General features: G+C 30.5%; 1 protein-coding gene across 6 annotated transcripts in view; it reads right to left on the reverse strand.

Moving 5' to 3' along the window:
* EPHA5 (EPH receptor A5) overlaps positions 1-21820 on the reverse strand; it is a 320717-nt gene that overhangs the window by 20867 nt on the left and 278030 nt on the right. For all 6 annotated transcript variants that reach the window (XM_049790011.1, XM_049790014.1, XM_049790012.1 and 3 more), the window contains 4 exons: positions 21178-21363; positions 10051-10112; positions 8620-8829; positions 5742-5891 (listed from right to left, as the gene is read on the reverse strand). In XM_049790011.1, the coding sequence (XP_049645968.1) occupies positions 5742-5891; positions 8620-8829; positions 10051-10112; positions 21178-21363 (608 nt within the window). The remainder of the gene's footprint in view (positions 1-5741; positions 5892-8619; positions 8830-10050; positions 10113-21177; positions 21364-21820) is intronic.

Raw genomic sequence — 21820 nt, forward strand, 5'->3', positions numbered from 1 at the left:
TTTCCTCCAATTTGATTGTAAGGTGTCAAGATAATTTGGTTTGAGTAGAAATGTTCCAAAAAAATCTATGAACTGTTAGCCTTTATTTCAAAGACATGTCAGGCAATACATCCAAAATTTTATCAAAAAATTGAGGCTTCCATTAAAAACATGATTTTAGATACACTCTCATATTCAAGAACAAGATAAGGGGTATTTGTAATAAAGAGTTACCATTAGGGCAAAGTTCATTGCTTCTAAGCAACAGGCAGCATTTGCATTGCTTTTGTGGAGTCGGGACAGGGAGAAATGTGCAATTTAGGTCATGCATGTAGAAATATCATTTATAACCAACTTTTGATACCGAACCACAAGAACAAAAAATTGGTTCAGGCTACTAGAATATCCTACTAGTTAGTAATAAAGTATATTCAGAAGGGATAATGAAATAGAGAGTAGCTAAGAAACAGATGAGGCTCTCAGATCAACTGAAATTACAGGTACCATAATAGTTCAGCCTGTAAGTACTTCTGCATCTTGCATGAGGAAATTGCCCACAAGCCATGGAAGAAATACTTTGAAAATGGTGGATGGGCAATATTGTATTACAAAAGAGGTAGAGCATGAATATTTGCTTCCTTGTGACTGGAGAGATTATAACAGGAGTTAAGGCACCAAGACACTTAACTTTTTTGTGGTTATGGCCATTAATTTTATTCAAATCACCAGCAGTGCATATGTTCTGAGTATTACTGCAGAAGTCACCCCCAGCATCCCATGTGGTCTCCAAAGTCAGGAGCGATTTCGGAGCACAGAGCCAGGAGTAACTCCTGAGCGTCACTAGGTGTGTTGCAAAAAAGAACAAAACAAAACAAAAAAACCTCCTATAACAAGTACCAGGCTTGATAACTCCTTCATGTACTTTCTAATATTTTTTAAAGCTGCACTAAATTCACAGATATGTATTTTTTACCCATTTCAGCTATACTACAGATATGACATTTATTATTAAAATGTATCTTTGATTCCTTTCATTTTATCATGTTTTAATTTTCACATATTTTTACATATTCATATTTCTACATATTAATATTAATATATAATTATTTCAGGCATAAGATTATTTGATGACATACATATAATTGTCTAGGCATGATATATTACTATGATGAATGCATCTGGTATACATCCATTATAGTAAAATAGCTATTACTGCATATAATTTACAGGTGAAACACATTAGATACAAAAAGGTCAAGTAGTTGCTTGTTTTAATACACATAAAAATTAGTAATGGAGGATACATATTTAATTCTTACTAGAAATGCAACTTTCTTTCTATTTAGATATTGAGTTGCACAGTTGGAAATAATTTAAGAGAGGTATACAAATGCTCTGCATGAAAATAAATTATGTTGAAAAAAATTGAACCCTTTGGGAAAATAGCACATTCTTTATATAGGAAATATTGAAAAGTAAGCTGGAAAGTGAAGGGCAGAGATTTGGCATGGAGAATTTGAACATCACCTATGTGTTAGAATGAACTTAAATTTGTGCAATGTTTGAGCATTTACAGTGCTATGTATTTACTAGAAATTTTACATATAAGGTTCATACTATTACTATGTATGTGAAACTCCCCAGAATGAGAAGAGTTTAAGAATAATCATTAGAAAGGGCTGGAGCGATAGCACAATGATAGTGAGTTTGTCTTGCATGCAGCTGACCCAGGACGAGCCAGGGTTTGATCCCCACCTTCCCATATGGTCTCCAGAGTCAGGGGTAATTTCTGAGCACATAGCCAGGATGTGGCCCCAAAAGCAAATATATATATATACATATATAGATATAATCATTAGAAGTTATCTAAAATATAACAAATAGCTTTATATAAATACATATTTTAGAAAGGAGGATTTTTTTCTATTAATTTTAAAAGTATATTGAATATTAATTTTTTAGTTTAGCAACATATGGTAAATAATTTCAGGGATAGAGTGACTTTAGAAGTCCTTTTTTCAAATTTTAGTTTTAAATATATATTCTGTAGTTGTTGATAAACACCAAAAACAGAATTTTAAACTGAAACACTATTTTTATTAAAGCACCATAATTACAAACATGTTTGTAGTTGGGTACTAATTATTTATGTATACATTTTTTCCTAAAAGAGTTACCAGGGCTGGAGTAATAGCATAATTGGTAGGGTGCATTGCATGTGGCCTACCCAGTTTCAATCACTGGCATGGCATATGCTCCCCTGTGAACCCAGGAGTAATTCCTGAGTGCAAAGTAACCTCTTAGCATCACCGAGTGTGACATATAAAGAAAAAATATAGTAATAATTAACATAAAAATAATTATTTTATTCCTCCTTAAAATATTTCTTTTCATCCAACCAGTTTTCCTTTAGATACCAGTTAAAATATTTTAGGACTAACTAGTTACTGGTTAAATACTAATTTTAGATAATAATTTACTAAGTTAAGAAATTAATTTGTTGGCTAGAAAATCTAGATCTTGGATTTCATGGCTTTCTTTTTTTGTTTGTTTTTTGGCTTTTTTGGGTCACAACCGGTAGTGTTCAGTGGTTACTCTTGCCTTTGCGCTCAGAAGTCGCTCCTGGCAGGCTCGGGGACCATATGGGATGTGGGGCTTTGAACCTCCTTCTGTTCGAATCAGCTGCGTGCAAGGCAAATGCCTTACTGCTGTGCTATCTCTTTGGTCCCAAGACATGGTGTTCTTATAATTAATTACAACATAATATGTAATACTATTAAAATGTCTCTTCACTTTAATATAAACTACTAGCATAATCAGATATGGATCTCATAGATAATTCTGAAACATTGGAAATTTAAAAACATTCGTGAATTAATTGATGTTGATCAAACATTTTACATCTTAAAATCCATCAAATAACTTTGTAGCTTTGTAATTTATGGAAATTTATGATTACAAATAATAAATAAGTATAGAAAAAATCAACTGGCTCTCTCTCCCTACCCTGTCACTAAAAACAATCCAATCAATGTATACAGGACCCAAACTTAAAAGAAAAAAAAAGCATGGAATTCTATGGCTACCAGTACCAGTACTATATCCACTAGTGCTAAACATAATGGTAGGAGGAATAAAAAATGTTGTGTTAGGAATAGAATCCAGGGTCTTACATCTATGACATGTAGTTCAGTCAAGTGATTCCCAGCCTAGAGGCTGTATGGTTCATTCTAGCTTTTCAGACATTTGACAAATGAGCTCATCTGAGGCCTAGTAGTCACCAGAGAAAGAGGAAGGTTACACAGAGCAGTGTAAAGATATATTAACCAATCTAGGAGAAAGTCAGTAAGCCCAGTTTATATGAACAAAAATTCTTAAGAATATTGATAATGTTTTACTTTGGTCTGTAATTTTGTTTATGATATATTTATAGTACCAGGATGTAATTGTCTATTAAATGAATAATAATAATACACGTCACACATATAGTTGAGAAAACAAATAATTTTGAATGACAATAAGAATTCACACTATCTCAAGTCCGGTAGAATAATAAAAACTAGAGTAAATAATTTCCTTGAGGGAAGGAAGGAGGCAAGTAATGAAAGAAAAAATACTCTCACAAAACTTACCTGAACATATACATTGAAATAACCTCTAAAAGAAGTTAGAATCCAAACCCTGAAATGCTTTTTAACCTCAAGTTAGCATTCAAATTTTATTTGGACAAGAAATTACTAAATAAGTCTGTTTTTTGTCTAGACTAGATAAATCTAGAGCAGTCATTATATATTGAATTGATTATTTTATATTCAATTACAAGATTAATCAAGCATCATAGGTTGGAAAACAAAGGAAGGAAATAGACAGTGATTCAATTTGATACAGTATGTTAACTAGTTACATTCATTTTTGAGTAATAGGTGAAGTTTCAAGTATGATTTATTATTTTTTGTGATAAGATAGTTATTTAATATCAAGAGCTCAGTTTCTTATCTATAAAAATAAAAGCAATAATATTATTTATCTACTAGACTTTGAATTATATTATGAATTCAAAAATGCTTTTCAATTGTCCTACTTCTAAAATTATAAAATTGAAGATAATAGATGCTATGTTCTCTAAAAGTCACAGTGCTCAATAAATAAAGTGAATAAAGAACAAAATAAATCAATTGAAACAATATTAAATGATTTTAATAGGTAGCACTCTGTATGCTTATTGAAAGTTAGGAATTGATAAACTCATTTTACTTTTGCTCCAAGAAGAATATTATGAAATAATTCTTAAAAACTATAATTTTTTTCTTAGGGAAATTTGAAGACAGACTTGCTATCTAAATGAAAGAGCCCTAGTACACACCAGAAGAATGTATTTCTTTGTAGTAAAGTAGCTATCCAATATATATTTTAGTAAAGGAATGTAAGAAACATACAAGTGTAGAAACTCGAGGAAATTAATTAGAATATAGTCTTCTCTTCAAGCTCCTTGCAGAAGGGCGGCCTTCTTTAAGGACACTTGGAAAATCTTATTTATCTCACCATAGAACTAATTTTTGGATTTCTGTACTGCTAGATGCATGAACAAATCTAGATCAGAAAGTTCCTCCATTTCTACTTCTTCATCCTGAACCACTCTATAAAATAAAGATGAGAATTACTTAGAAACATAGAATACTATATCTCACCTTTTATCCCAGTTAAGCTGACCCTGCAGTTGTGGAAAACATTTTGAAGTGGAAATGGGATTGTCTACAACTGGACTTAAATATTTATACCTGAGAGAGTTATGGTATGGGAATGTTGATTTTACAAAATGTAACCAGAGGTTTATAGAATCATTGGAAAGTGAAATTTTTACAGAGCATGGATCAAAGATAATCCAATAAAATAAATGTTTGAAATTAGCATGATATTGAGTTAAAACATAACTCAATATTGAGTTTGACTCTTTGTTGTTCAATATACTGATTTTAGAAAGAAGTAATAAGCTAGTGGTTGGTAGATCATAAAATACTACACAGCACATATAAAGGGTCAATACATGTTAGCTATCATAATTATTTATTTGAACAAAAATACAATATTTCAATGTGATTCTAAATGAAAGGTTGTATTGAATTGATACAATAGAAAATTGTGAAAACAAAGACCATAGGTATTGTCCAGGTATCATATAGGAAACATTTTGAACTTGTATAGAAGAATTTTCATTCATTTTATAAATTCTTGAATTTTATTGTAATAAGCATGAATTACAATTCAATGTGGGAAAGTGTTTCCAAATTAAATAGACAATTCTATCTGTATATTTTATTTTAAAAATAGATTATTTCTTTCCATTTCTACATGTACTTACTATCAACCAATATCATTTATCCTTTTTATTTACAATTTTAGCTGATTTTATAAAATGTAAATCACAAGCACTTTACTGTCAGTATTTATTCTTTGGCATCTTTATTTTCTGAAATAATAATGACCTAAAATGAACCAATCCTTACTAGGGTATTGTGATTGTGTGGCAAGGAACTGAGCTTTTATATGACAAAATTTGCTTTATCTTTTACTAATTTATTTTATGGTTCTACATAAAGGATATTTCAATAATGGCAAAACATATTTGAGGGTAAGCAACATATTTCATTTTTTTTTTTGGTGCCGAAACCCGGGAACGAATATTTCATATTTTTAAGCAATATCACTTTTAGAAATAAAAAATTCATTTTAAGTTCCTCGAGGGAGAAAAGAGATACACTTACATCTTGATTGGTCATCTCCCAATAGGGTCTCTCTCCATACGACACAACCTCCCACATCACAATTCCATAGCTCCAGACGTCACTGGCAGAGGTAAATTTTCGAAATGCTATAGCTTCTGGGGCAGTCCATCTGATTGGAATTTTGCCTCCCTAAAATTGAAAAAGAATGAAATTCTCACAAGCTTCAAATGTATCTAGGGAAATGGTTGCCTTCTTGAAAAGATCTGGAAAGAGATGTAGCATTTTTAAGTGAATCTGTTTGACAGCATGCAGTGTCTTTTCACATATCTCAGCCCATAAGCACTTGTGGACTGACTACTAATTGGTTGTCTGGAAGGTTTCTAGTTTAAATTCTGTTTGACTACTGGAACACACACAGGAGCCACATCTCAATTACAGTATCAGGGCGGCAGTTCTAAGTGGGGAAAGCGGGCAGTCGGGCAATCAATAAAATATACTTTCATGACTTTCTAACAGAGAGTAAAGGACTCAAGTGCCCAGGGTGTTTTTCAATCGAGGAATTTTAAATGTAAAATCTTGGTTGCTGAAACCCTGATAAACTAGTTTAATAGTTAATAAGACAAGCATAGAAATCAGATATAATACAAATTTAGTTATACTACCCCCTGGTACTGTGAAATTTCTTTTAGAATGAATCCTCTCATTTTCTTGGCATAACTTTGTTAAATCTTATCTTTTTTTTTTCTTTACCTAAGAAGTAGAAATCTCAATTCATCAAATTAAAATGTATTAAGTTTAGTTGTTTTAGTACAGAAAAATTTAAAATATAATTATGAAAAAATACCATTTTAAAATTTAAATTTATTACACAGAAAACATTGTTTTTTTTTCTTATTTTAAAATATAGTTATTTTAATATTCTACCTTTTCAGGCTTTTTTTTATTGTTTGAGAGCTAAAAATTTAATATATAAGCAAACATAGTAAGGAATTGGAAGAATATATATTGCAGACATTGAGTGTTTTATTGTATAAAGATTAACATATGCATTCCTTTTTTAATAAAGATGATTTTAATTAAAAATTAGCAAATGAGATTTAAAACTTTTGTAAAGAAAACATATTTAAAGATATAATAGTTTTGTGTAGTAATTGAAATTGATCTTGTAGTTGAAGTTACACTAATTATTTGCTTCTTAAATGCATATAGTAATGACATATAATTTATAATTTTTAAAGTATAATTTTGAAGGTTAGACACTTGATAGTGTTACATTACTGTCACTATTATGTCCTTATTATTCTTAAAATTTTAGTTTGTAGATTACTTTTAAACGTCAGTCTAGAATTTGTTCCCCAATTCTGTGATATCATAATTATCAGTATTATCATAAGTTCTCTTTTTACTCTCAGTATCCAGTTTCTCCACATACTACCACACCTCATTTCAGAGAAGTAAATCTGTGAGTTTCAGAGCCTTGTTTTGCTTTCCCCTTCACAAGCCTGGTACACTGATATAGGTATTTATAAAATCTACTATATAAATTTAATAAACCATACTGTAAATGTAGTTTTATGTAATCTCATTCTTATTATGTATTTATGAAATCTATAAATTTAATGAACCGTGCTGTAAATGTAGTTTTATGTGATCTCAATCTTATTAGCTTAAGTTCATACATTTAAATTTAATGCAGAATAAATTGTGTGGTTCATTTAATAAAAATAGTGACAATTATAATTAAGTCAAGAATAAATAATTGTTTAAAATATTTTAATTAAATCAACCATTCTTTTATTAAAATAGTAACTGGCTTAGTAAATTTTGATATGAAGAACAGCATAAAACATAAACTCACATGGATCACAAAGCTATAAAGAAAAAAGGAATTCTAAGAGTTCATAATTTAGACTAATGTATAGGTGTAATCCTAAAAAGTTAAATGAAATAAGAAAATGTAGAACATTCTAACAAGTATAAGACATGACTGAGAACTGACTGATAGTACAGTGGGTAAGTTGCTTGCCTTGCAAGAAGCTGAACTGAGATCTCTGCACCCAATATAATTAAGAGCCTGCCTGCAATGATAGATCCCTGAGTGCAGAGCCAGGAGTAAGTCCTGAGACAGCAGGGAGAGAGCCTCATGCCTCAACCCCTTTTGCCACCTCTCAAAAAAAGATGGCACAAGTCCATACTGAATAAAGGTGAAATACATTAAATAGTAAAACATTATTATAATTAATTTCTAACCTAAAAAGGGAGTTTAAAATGAATGTAAACTAACCTGATGCTATTCAAACTATTAGAAACAAATATATTTGTTATTAAGAATTTAATTCAGGAAGAACACCACATAGACTTTTGATTTCTTTTATGTTCTTTTATGTTTATGAGCACATGCAAAACTGTGCTCAAGTTTACTCCTGGCTCTGCACTCACGTTTCAGTACTAGTGAGGCTATGAATACCAGGGATCAAATCTGGGTCAGCTCTGTGCAAGGCAAGTATCCTACTAGCTATCTCTATGATCCAAATTTTGATAATATCTAGCTTAATAGCATTTATTAAGAGGAATTCAATACATGCAAGACATATATAGATTGTCCAAATAATTATTAGCCGATACAATTTTCCACAGCAAAAAATGTCAACTAAAGCCATAATTATTTTATTCTTTATTATGTGAATCATTGATCAGTGAATTTATGTGCTTCCATATCTATTTTAAAAACCATACTCTATTGCAGAAAATGTTTCATGTACTGGTATCTAACATGAGAATTATGTGAAAAATTTGCTCACCTCTATCTCCCTGAGTATATCGGAAAAATGGCCTTTTTTGCTCTTACCTTTTAAATCTTTAAAAAATCAAATGCCTCTAGTCTAGAGTTTCAGAAATGCATTCTATTAGATCTTACCCTTGTGGTGTAGGCTGCCTCAGGATCATCTTCCAGTACCCTGGAAAGTCCAAAGTCAGACACTTTGCACACAAGGTTACTATTGATTAAGATGTTTCTGGCAGCAAGGTCTCTATGAACGTAACCCATGTCAGAAAGGTACTTCATTCCTGCAGCAATGCCTCTCAGCATGCCAACAAGCTGAATCACAGTGAATTGCCCATCATTTTTCTGTAAAGATGATGTAGAAACATTAGTTCAGCAACACCAATCAGGGAAGAGCCTATGAAAGGATCTTCCATTCGACCCCAAATTAATTATCTATTAACAATTCTATATGCAATCTCCATTTAAAAGAGAATGGGAAAAGGGAAGAATTACATAGTTCAATTGGTAATGTTTAAGAGCCACTAATGTGAATGATTAGCATGAACACTTTAGACATTATTTATTCCACTATCTGTCACTGGACAATTTGAGAAAGTCAAATACTTTTAAAATCCTATTTTTTTCCCGTCTATATTCCTCTCTTTTGTGCTCAACTCCTTGCCTCTCTTCATTTTCCTTCCCCTTATTTTTCTTCCCCCTTCATTTACTTTCTTTTATTTTGGTAATATTAACATATAGATTAATAAAACTATAGCAGCATTATATATATTTTCTGAAAAAGAAATTCCAAAACGATGATTTTGGGAATATAATTGTTTTGGAATATAATTGTTTTAATTTTGATATTTATACTTAAAACTTTTTAAAATGACTGAAAATCAATCAACTTCAATGTCATATGCAGTAAGTTCTCACATGATTTTTTCAATAAGCTTTTGGAAATTGTGATTTTAAGTAAAACAACCTATAAAGAAGCCACTTTTATCATAAACTGATGATGAAAACAAGATCTAAATTCCTCTGGCATATTTCTAACCTCAAAATAAAAAAAAAAACTTCTAAATAAAAAACCAAAGTATTTTTAATTTAAGCAATAAATTTTTATCGATTATTATCCATATTCCATGTTTAAAGTCTTAGATTTTCACATCTCACTCTGGAAGTTTCGAATACAAATAAAAACTGATCCTTGATAGAATATTCTTTTGCAGTAACATACATACACCCTAATGTAAACAATTTATTTATTTATTTATTTATTTATTTATTTATTTATTTATTTATTGCTTCTTTTGGGTCACACCTGGTGACACTCAGGGTTTCCTCCTGGCTATGTGCTCAGAAATCGCTCCTGGCTTGGGGGACTATATGCAAGGCAAATGCCCTACCTCTTGTGAATAATCAAACAGTGAGTATACTGTACAAATATTTGAGATGTAGATGAAAATTAGAGGGTATGCAGACATTGGAAACAAGCACAAATTTCAGACACTGGTTGGGAAAGATTTAGTTGAATGACTTTGTACAAAATAACTAATCTAAATTTGAATCACTGAATCTCACCTTTAAAAATGTATCTAAAGAACCATTTTCCATATACTCTGTCACAATCATGACTGGTTTACCTAAAAAGAAAGCAACGACATAAACAACCTTTTAATTTTAAAATTTGCATAGTTGTCTAGGAATGCTTAACTAAAAGGTTTTTCATATACAAATTAAAAAGCATTCATTAAAAATAAAGTCCTCTTTGAGTAGTATAAAAGTTCCTAACATAATTATACATTAATGTACCAGGCCAGGTTAGTTAGAAAAATCATGAGAATAATAGTTAATTGAAAGTTGAGGTATAAAATATATAATTATCAATAAAAATAAACATATGTTTTCAATATATTTAACGAGTGAAGGTGTGAGGGGAAATGAAGACTGGACCTGAAATGCAATATAGACAGTCGTAGAAATTCAAGGTCTTTGTGTGTTTTGCATCAATATCATAAATCTTAACTTTATTGAAATCATATAATTTTGTATAATAATTTTGATAAAATTACTTAAAAAGGAATATCATTTTAATAGATACAATTATAGTGCTCCAAGTAATACAGAAAAAACATTGTGAACATTTTAATAATTGTCACAGTACTAAATATATTTTTACCAGTCTGCCCTTTAAATATATTGTTTTTTTAACTTAGTAAATTTGCTCATATTCTTTTCCATGCAGCTGCCTCCTATTCCAATAATATCTACTAATCTATATAAATTATGTTTTCATAATTTATAAAATTATCTTGAATAAAAGTGAATGGGGCCAGAGAGAAAGGTACAGTGGGAAAGGTACTGGCTTTGCAACCTGAGTTCAATCCCTAGCATCCAATATGGGCCTTCAAGTACCACCAGAAATGATTCCTGAGTGCACAGCCTGGATTAATTCCTAAATATCCTCAGATGTGTTCCAGCCCCTGTACAACCCCAATAAATTAAAAAATCAAAGAAAAATCTGAGATAAGATATCTTTGTTTTCATGCTTACTCTTGAAGCAAGTACAGTACAGATGGTCACATGATGTATCACATATTTTAGCTAAGTTTTCAAATTTAAAAATGATATTCCATTAGTGATATTATATGGTAGAAGAATACTATTTTTAAAACTGAATGTAAATATAGCACTATATAATATGTAATATAAATATGATGCATCTATAGAGAATGACTCACATTATATTTGTAAATGGTCCTGGCTTACAACAGGAAAAAAACCTCATAAATATTTTTTCTTGGTATAATCATAGATTACATTTATAAAAGAATCATTTTTGCATCCTAACTATATTTTAACTATACTTTCTACCCATTTTATCTTTAGATAAACTCTAAAACAGAAAATATTTCTATGAATATTTTTGCCTTTATTTTGATGTCTAAAAAATTCATTTCAGCTTTTTAATACAGTTGAAATTCTTTTCTTTCAAAAGTTAAGAAAGAATATATTTCTTTAAGTGAATGTAGAAATTGCTTTGGCTCAGGAACCTATGTGTCAGATTTACAGCAGCTTAAATATCTGCGTGCCCAACCATATCACTATATCAGCAGACATCAATCCTAAATATAAATATAAATATAAATATAAATATCAATCCTATATATAAATCCTATATATAACAAGCTTATTGAGTTTAGTATTCAAAAGAATCCATAATGGAATTGAGTAGGCATATAAAGGAGCACATCAAAAATGAAACAGTTTTAAAAAATCCTCAACAAATATAGCTAATATGTTCCTGTTGAATATAACCCATAGTCAAACTAGAAAAACACCTACATTTTTCTAATATCTTTCCATGAAGCTCTTTTTATTAGTTCCAATTTCAATCTACACCATTACATAAATATATTGAAGCTATTGTCCTAGTATAGAGATGGAAAAAATGTGCTTCAACAAAAAAATCTGTTAATATTGGCTTAGGATCCCTTCAGATATCTTTCCCTTTAAATTGAAATTTTTGACTATGTTTCATGACTTTAACATAGATATTTTATTGGGGCTACATACCTTAGATTTCCACTTATAAAACTTGTTTTTTTCTATTATCTTTTCTTATAATTTTTCTATTTGCCAAACTTATTAACTTTTAGAATAATTTTCTATGTACATAGGTTGGTGGTAAATATTTTAGTAGAGCTCAAACTGAACAGGAACTAAATAGTAATTCCATGTAAAAGATGTTACTGTTTGGGAAAGAAGGTAAATTTTTACTTAATTTAAAGCCAAATATCTGACTTTAGAAGAAAAAAATTATACTCTAGAGAGGAAGAGTATAAGATTTTGAATATTATTTTAATGTGTAAATAAAAAGAAAAGTAAGTTATTTCAGTCACCTGGATGACTGCTATTTCTCTCTATGAAATGTTTTAAAAATTAATTTTGCTTAGTTGTATAGTCAAATTAATTATGTATGATATAGTAGGCTGAGATATCAAAAACAAAAACATTAGCAAATAAATATGATTAAAAAAGGACCTGAATCATTTCTTATTTCAAGAAAACTGCAATTAAGGAGAATGTATGTGAACAATCATGGTTTTCTGTTGTAGAAAATAAGACACATCAAGGTTTATTCAGATATTTTTCATGCTTGAGTCATTTCAATGCTAATTACATTTAGTTTGGGTTATGTTTAGTCTCAGTTCCTTGCTAGCCTGCATGAATGACATAGCAATAAATAATGTGGCTTACTCTAATTCTCGTAAATTCAATAAAACCGTTATAAATCATTTTCTATTTTCCAGCTGGAAGTACAAGGAGTAGATCTGCCAATAATTTTGAAAACATTATAAAAATCTATATAAAAAGAGCATAAAGGTTGTCAAAACATGGTTTTAGTCACAGACTAGAATTTTATATGACTTTATATTATTTATTGAATCTAAGTGGTAATTTAAAATATTTATGAGATTAAAATGTATTATTGTATTTCATAAAATAGTTACAATTTTGCTTTATGAACTAACCTTCAGAAGGCATAGCTTATTTTATACATTTTTCAAATATTCTTTAACAATGATATTTTAAATTATTTTTTAAAAAGAAAAATAAGGTTTAGTAAGATTTGGTATTTTATTTGGGTTGACTAGAGAAAACCATATACATACATATATATACATAAACCAAAATACATAAACCAAAATTATTATATCATCATTGAGCCAAAAAGAAAATAGCTTAATGCATGTTTGGCATGTACGAGAATTATGTTTTCTTTAGGACTTCCAGGCATAACCTCATGCACTGACCCAGAAATTGCTCCTGGAGATTGCTGGGCATAAGACACTTAGGGGAAAGGTGCAAAGTTGCAAGTTATGTTCTTGTTCATTTATGTTTTCCTTTCCTCGTACTAGTATGCCTAGAATAGGAAGATATTTTTTAATAGGGGACACTCCTTGTAATGACTGATCCAGCATTGGAGATGTTTGACTGTGTTCATACCCAGTGAAACTCGGGGTGACCAAGGCCACTTCCAGTGGTGTGAAAAGAGGAGGTCATGCTGAGAAATGTACTCAATACTTAGCCATAAGGCAACACATGTTCTCAATTTTTGTGCTATATACTTGGACTCAAATATGGTTTTACATTTATACTTGATAAAATATTTTTTTGTCTGAAATATAACTAAACTCTGCTCAGACTTAATCCTGGCTCTTTACTCAAGGATAACTAAGATGGCTAGGGGAATCATCTGTGATGTCAGGGATTAAACCTGACTTAATTGTGCAAAATGCAAGTAGGTAGTTAACTTACTATCTTGCTGAGGCTTAATTTTCATTCTAAAAGCTCATAAAATTACATTTTTGTGTTAATAGAAGCTAACAGAGAGAGTGACAATGCAGTAATAAACTATTAATCTGTTAAAAAACAAAGCTGGTAAAATTAGAATTTTCCCTCAAGTCATACACTATTGTAAACTATCATTACTTATGTACATTATCAACATTCCAAACTTTACTATAGAAGCAATGTAGTTGTTTTGTATTCTGCTTACATGAGCTATCTACTGTAAACTAACATAAGCAGATAAATAGAAACACATGGCTTCTAGTGTACTGAGAGGAGAAGGGTGGTGGTATTTTTCACTGAGTACAATTTCAGTTATGTGGGACAAAATATTTAGCTATTAACTGTGCAAGACTTTGCTTCAATGTAATGCAATATTACAATAATTTAAAAAAATTTTGGTGTATGGTCCACATCCAGAGATATTCAGGGCTTATAAATAGCTTTGAACTGGTTGTACTATATAAGATGGTTTACATCAAAACTGGGTCAGCTGCAGTAAGGCATACACCTTACCCATGGTAGTATATTCAGCCCCACATTTTTAAAACTGCAATTAAAAATTTAATTTGTTTACTTATTATTATTTTTTAAAAAATATTTGGGCTATACCCAGTGATGCTCAGGGGTCACTCCTGGCTGTGCTCAGAAATTGATCCTGGCTTGGAGGACTATATGGGACGCCTGGGGATCTCTGTCCATCCTTACCTAGTGCTGGCAAAGCAGATGGCTTACCGCTCTGCGCCACCGCTACAGCCCAAATTTTTTTAATTTTTGGTAAAAAAAATAAGTTTAATAGAAAATCACAGATATCTAACAGAGGACAAACTGACATTTCTATTAGAAAGATATTTTCTACAATGTGTCCTGAAGTTAAATGAAACACACTTTGAAAAATGACTGGAACAAGCAACACAACTATTGCCTGGAGTCCTATTAGATATGACAGTCTCCGTTGTATACTAAGAACTCTCTTACAGACAACTTTTTAAATTTTGGTCTCTTAATAAAACAAACAAAAACTCTCAGTGGCCACTGCTGAAATATATTTTACATTTTTGCAATTCCTCAAAGGCATGTTAAGTATTGAGAAATACTGATCTAGACAACATCACACAGTTGTTGTTAAATCTTGGATTAATATTTTACTTACACCATACCACCTGATTTTCAGAACCATCTTATGAACAAGCCCATGATACCAATTATAGCTATTAGAAATCATTTGATATAGAAGTGCATAACTCACTGAAAAAAAACTATCATTAGATTATATATCTCACATATTACATAAAGTCTGTGTTTATAATCTCAATCAACATTATTTGGGGGGGGCATGCCTTATGGTGCTTAGGGCTAACTCCTGTCTCTGGGCTCACGAAACACACCTGACAATGTTCATGGACACTGTGGTTCAGGACAACTGAATGCAAGGCCCTTCATGCTACACTATCTCTCTATGATGCATATATAGATTCTTCTATTAGATCATTCTATTTGATTTAATATTCTTTTGTTTGTTTTATTTTTTGCCAAGAATTTATCAGTGCTCAGAATTTATCCTGGTTCTGTGCTCAGTAATAATTTGTGATAAGACTCATGGAATTCTATAGAATTTTATCTCTCTCTCTGTTTGTTTTTTTTCCTTTTTTGTTTTTCTTTTTGGGCCATACTCGATGACGCTTAGGGGTTACTCCTGGCTATGTGCTCAGAATCGCTCTTAGCTTGTGGGACCATATGGGATGCCTGGTGATCAAACTGCTGTTTGTCCTAGGTTAGTGCATGAATAGCAAAAGCCCTACCGCTAGTGCCACCACTCCGGCCCCATACACTCTATAAAAATTGAGGGATCAAATTTATGTCAGTCAGGAGCAAAGCATGAGCCTTGTGTACTCTACTAATGATAAACCAGAAAATTAAATCTATACAAAAGCTTGTGCTTTAGGAGACGTAGACAATTTTTACAACGGGAAAGAGGTACACCAACTGTGAATAGTTAGAACTTAGAAGGGTATACAGATATATTTGGTCCATGACCACTAGATTTAATTAATTAATACTGATTTTCTGGTGGATATTTTAAATTTTCAATTTTGGAAATTATGATATAAACAGAGATCTTTATGTCTTACTTGAGCAGAAGGAGCATAAAAATTCCAAATCTCTGTAAAGCAGATATGTCAAGTGCTTTGTCTTTGCTTTTATGATTCTGAATCACACCAGGCTGTGCTTAGAAATTATTCCACATGCACTCAAGAGTCATTCCTGGCAGTGTTCAAGGGACCACGTGGTGTCAGTAACCAAAATCTATAATAAATATATTTTCTACATATTGTACACCTGTTTATACTCTAACAAAAAAATAAATTCAATTGCTGTCTTTTCTTTTATTTAACTGTAATATTTTGTGAAATGGAGCAAATGAAATTGAACCATATTTATACTATAAAGCTTATCCTAGTTCTCATAATTAAACCTATATCCAATTTTATAATAAGAACCTTCACTTTTTTGATTTTACAACAGTTAGTAACTAGTCTTATAGTAAATACAAGAAGTGTTGCTATGGCTTTCTTTTAAATATTTACAGAAAAACAACTACTGTTGTGTTAGCATATTTTACAGACCTAATCAATAATTGGTATAAATAATATAAGTATCTTCCTCACTGTTACCCTATTTAAACATTCCTTTCTATCTACAGTACTCAGTAGAGAAACCTAAATATACCTACAATTCAGAGCCCTTCAGACTCTGAAAATTTCAAACTCAGATAGAAATGCCCTTTATTGGAATCAACAGGTTGTTATTCACTATTCTACTACTTCTTACTTTAAAATTAATTTATCACTAACTTACAATACTAAAAAATTTCAGTACATAGTTACTAAATGTGTCTAAGATTTGTGAAATCCACAACATTTCACTTATCACTTATGTCATTATCAAAATGATAATGGTTCTTCCACTCTATTTCCCTTTTCTTTCCAGCAATTCATTGTAATTTTAAGAGTTTAGTGTCGATTTTTGTTTTACTCCTGTGCCATTCAATTTGTTCACAAAGTATAGTGCTTAATTGAGTACATACGCCACAATTTTTTCTTGTCATATATTTCTGGGCATTTAGTTTGATATGTTGAGCTATTACACATAATCTGCCAATGGATATTTTTCAAATTAATGTTTTCTATCACATATCATAAAATAAATGACAAAGTATAGAGTGCACAGGAAATGTGACTCAAGGGTCAGAGAATAACCCTTGCTTCTGTCAAAACCTGAATTTGGTTTTTGTATGGCTTTGCCTGAGCACAGATGGAATTGGTCTCACTCAAATCTTGAGTATTGTAGAGTGGTGCTCCAAACAACTAAAAGAAAACAAATGAACCGTCATAGTAATCAATCCAGAATTTTACTTAAATACTTATTTAAAAACTTAATATTAATACTAACAGTTAACAGTTAAAATACTTTTATTAAGGTAAAGAAAATACTTTTATTAAGGCAAAAAAAAAACAAAAAATAAAACTTTTTCAAATTATGTAACTTTCCTTAGCTCCCAATAACCTCACACAGATTATCACAGAAATAATTCAGGCAATCATACCATTGAAAAAATTTTGCAAGTAAATCATAGGACATATTATTAAATAAATCCTTGTGCTTCAAATGAAAATAAAGAATGGGCAAAAACTATATGCTGAATTAAGAATAGGTGGCCTGAAGGTATATGTAAGTAATTCATTATCATCACTATTATAAAAAAAATCTCATTGGAATTATGATCTGTATAAAAATATTAGAAAGGTACAGCAAAATGCAAGTAGACTTTTAAAAAGTAATCTTTGGTTAAGAATTTATCTAAAAAGTAATGAAATGCTCCAAATATTTAGCACTGATTTAGGAAAACACAGAGTAGGTGGAACAAAAACTGCTGTTTTGTGAAAACTGATTTATGCTATAAGACATTGGGCTTCCCTTTTTTCAGCTATTGAAACATATGGAGGGCTTGCGTTATGCAGGTAAAATCCTGAAGACTGAGGAAAAAATGAAGATTAATGATACTGATCAAGGAGAAGGTCATATTTGAATTAAATGTGAAGGTTAAGAAGAGTTGTGAAAAGTGGAGAGGACATTCTAGGGTTGAATATAGTATCGCTAAAGAGTCAAAACAAGAACTTGACAGTGATTTCTGGTATAAACAGTGATAAATAGAGATGTGCTCTAATAGAATATGTTAAATATCAAAATGCATACAATCTGTCTAGTGTATTTTGCTGTTTGGCATTGAAGCATATGAGAAAAGCAATGATTTAATAAAATCAACCTAAGGGAATGTACAGAATAGACATGTGAGAAAAATGTTAATATGAGAAATATAGTATTACAATAAAATTTTGGTAAAGAATTTGATAGAATGTAATAAAAACTATAAAATAGAAGTCACTTTATAAGATAAAATGAAATATTAAGAAATTATACAAAGTGCAAGAGAACAATAGACTGCTATAGAATGAAATGCTATAGAATGCTAAATTACTTGGAATGCTATTTTACACACACACACACACACACACACACACATATATATATATAATCAAAACTATATGATAATTTAAATTATCAACTGTCACTGAAAGTGCCATGTTGCCAAATGGAAGATTCCTAACATAGATTGTTTAAATTTATTAACTTTATAGGAAATCTAGATTTATTAGGGAAGGATCATATATTTATATTAAGAAATATTTTCTATAAATGATTTATAGTCAATAGATGCACTAGTTTAGTAGATCTGAATAACAATCTCCATGAGTAGAACAAAATAAACTTATAATGTAAGAGCATCTTGTATGGGCAATGATCAATCAAGTCAGGACCTGTGGGCTTTTCACATCATTTGTCATAAAGATTCTTAAGAATATCTATTTATTTGTGATGTGTTGTGTTCACAAAAGTCACTGAAGGAATCTGAACATGAGTCTGTGTTTTTGCCATGTGGGCAGTGACACAGGAAATATGAAAAGTGCATGGTGCCACCATCCAGAGAAGTACTACTTCAGACTCTCTGTGTCAGCTTCAATCAGAAAAATCATAAGATTTACTTGCACTTATGTCTCATTATCTGTGTGCTGCAGGTTGAGAATAATTGCTGAATAAATTATCATCAGATCAGAGAGCATGAAATTAAGGACACAAATAAAGTGAGTTGCAACATGGTAAATTAAAAGCAAGTTGAAGACTTCCTAAGTAGAACATCAAGGGCTATATTTATTAAGGGGAAACAGTGCAATTCTCACTACTGAGCAAATATGTACAGCAAAAAAGTATCTTAAATATACAGTTTGTTTTATTTTGTTTGCAGCTTGTGGCTAAATGATAACAAAATATCTGGTTAGGAAGAAAAGTGAAATTTAAAAACTACATTTACAATCTCCATTGCTTTTTTTAGTCTAAACTTATATAAGGGCATTTATTTATTATAACATGTGCTTCTAAATAAATAATGTTTTCAAGTGCATATAAAATATACAATAATTTTTTCTTCATATCTTTATTATCTATTACCCATAAGCCAGTCACAAAAACACAAGATCTGAGTGAACAAGGCAACCAGAAATGCAGATAAAGTAATAGACTCATGATTTTGTGTCTGATTTAGTGTTTGATTGTCCTTTGAATAGATCAAAAATAAATGTTACTATAATAGCTGGCAATTATTTCATATAGATCTTAATATAATCTTAATATCCATCTTAAAATTGAGGTATTATTGTTCTCTTCCAATGACAAAAGATGAAATATATTTAAGTGAGATGACCAAAAGTTGACTTATATTTGTTGCTGCAGGTTTATGTAAATATTTAGGAGATGACACTTATATTCAAGGAGCAGACTTTTTTTTTTTTAGCAAGGAACTTAAATATTTAAATAAGTATCTGGAAAAATAAATGAACATTATATTTCAAATTTAGGTTTACTGTTCAAAATAAGGCAATACTTGAGTATAAAATAAGAATAGATTACTTAGTGAAAATGAAGTAAGTTGAGTAGGGTTTTAAAATATCTTAAAAATTATTAAATGCCTGAGCGTGACTTTTAATAAAAAACTAATGGGAAAATATCAATGCATTAAAATGGACTAAACAAGGCCAGAAAGATAGTACAGTGAACGAACTTTTGTTCTGAATGCAGATTGACCCAGATTGAGTGTTTGGGGCATGTGGATGTTAGAATATCTAATTTCTAATTTCTGTGCCCCTAAAGTTACATTTTTGTTGCTGCTATGCTATTTTGTTTTTTTCTACCTAAAAACAAAATTATACAATTTGATAGATAATTATTTCAACAATAGTTGAAATCATTGACTATACATATGTGCTATATACATTTCGCATTTACCCTTAAATTCTGTTTAATAACAATGGAATTTAAATAATTACTTCGTAAATGCTTCTTGCCAAAGTTCATGTATAATTATAGAAATATAATGCAGGGTATTTTATGGATAAAGGTAAAGAATGAGAATATATAGGAACAACAAAGAAAGACTACATTAAAAGATCATTAAAGCTTCTTCATGTGAAATATATTTATTGAACAACTAAAATATGATTTATTATCCTTATTTTAGGAAGTGATATTTTAGACATTAATTTGAAAACCATATTTCCACTAACAAAATAATCAGGTGAAATAAACTGTTCTCATATTCTTAGGTTACTGCTTTCCCTAATGTTCTTAAATACATCGGTGAAAAAAACATATAGACATACATCTGGCTACTAAAAACTACTTAAGAGGCAGCAGAACACTTATGATAACAAGAATCCTATTAAACCTTAAAATTCAATGCTGGAATAAGAACTTTGAAGTTAGTATTTCATCAGGATAAAAAGCAATAGAGTTAGAGGAAAAATGTTTATAATTTTACTGCTTCTTTTTTATAAATACATTTTCTCTGACACTGATTTCATAACACATGTATTTTGAATAGCAATTCAGGCTCAACAAAGATCTAGTTGACAAAAATCTAACAATATTCAAGAAAAGCATCATTAGCATTAATATTAATATTAGAAGAATTTTTTGGGTGTGGGGCGACAGCCGATGACGCTCAGGGGTTACTTCTGTCTGTGCACTCAGAAATTGCTCCTGGCTTGGGGGACCATATGGGATGCCAGGATATTGAACCAGTATGTCCTAGGTCAGCACATGCAAGGCCCTATTGCTGCACCACTGCTCCGACCTCATATTAGAAGAATTTTAATAGCATTAGCAAGTTTAATATCAATACAAAAATAAGTAACTCAATAGAAGATCATATATTCACAATTCACACATTTTACTTACTTTTTGTTACAACACCTTCTAAGTGTATAATGTTGGGATGATCAAACTGCCCCATGATACTTGCTTCCCCCAGGAAATCTCTGCGTTGTTTATCAGTATAGCCTACTTTAAGGGTTTTGATAGCCACAGGTAATTCTCTTTTCCCTGGAAGTTTCAAACGTCCACTACAAACTTCACCAAATTCACCTTGTGATAAAGATGAAAGAAAATACACACATTCATTCCTTGGAAATATTTTAAAGCACATTTAGCATTTTAGAATTAAAAAAATAAATAATTAAAAAAGAGTCCCTACATTCTTATGTTAATGGAAAACTAAGTATATTGATGAAAATTATCTGCAGTTGATCTTAAGGCACTGTAAAAGTTATTGGTAACATTCCCTTTATTTACCAAACAACAGAATGTTTCTTTATAATTTCTTTAAATAAGAAGTTAAGAACACTGTTTAAAAGTCATTTCTTTTTTCTCTTCCCATTTTAAGTATGCTATTAAGACAAAAGATAAGGAGTAAAGTTTACTACAGAAGAAATAATTTTAAGGGGGGGAAATAGCATACATAGATTCGGGTGTTTTAATTACATAACTGTATTTTGACATCAAAATTATATAGGAAATGCAATAGTTACTTATAAAACATTGT

This window comes from Suncus etruscus, chromosome 16 (assembly GCF_024139225.1).
Source record: "Suncus etruscus isolate mSunEtr1 chromosome 16, mSunEtr1.pri.cur, whole genome shotgun sequence".
NCBI lineage: Eukaryota > Metazoa > Chordata > Mammalia > Eulipotyphla > Soricidae > Suncus > Suncus etruscus.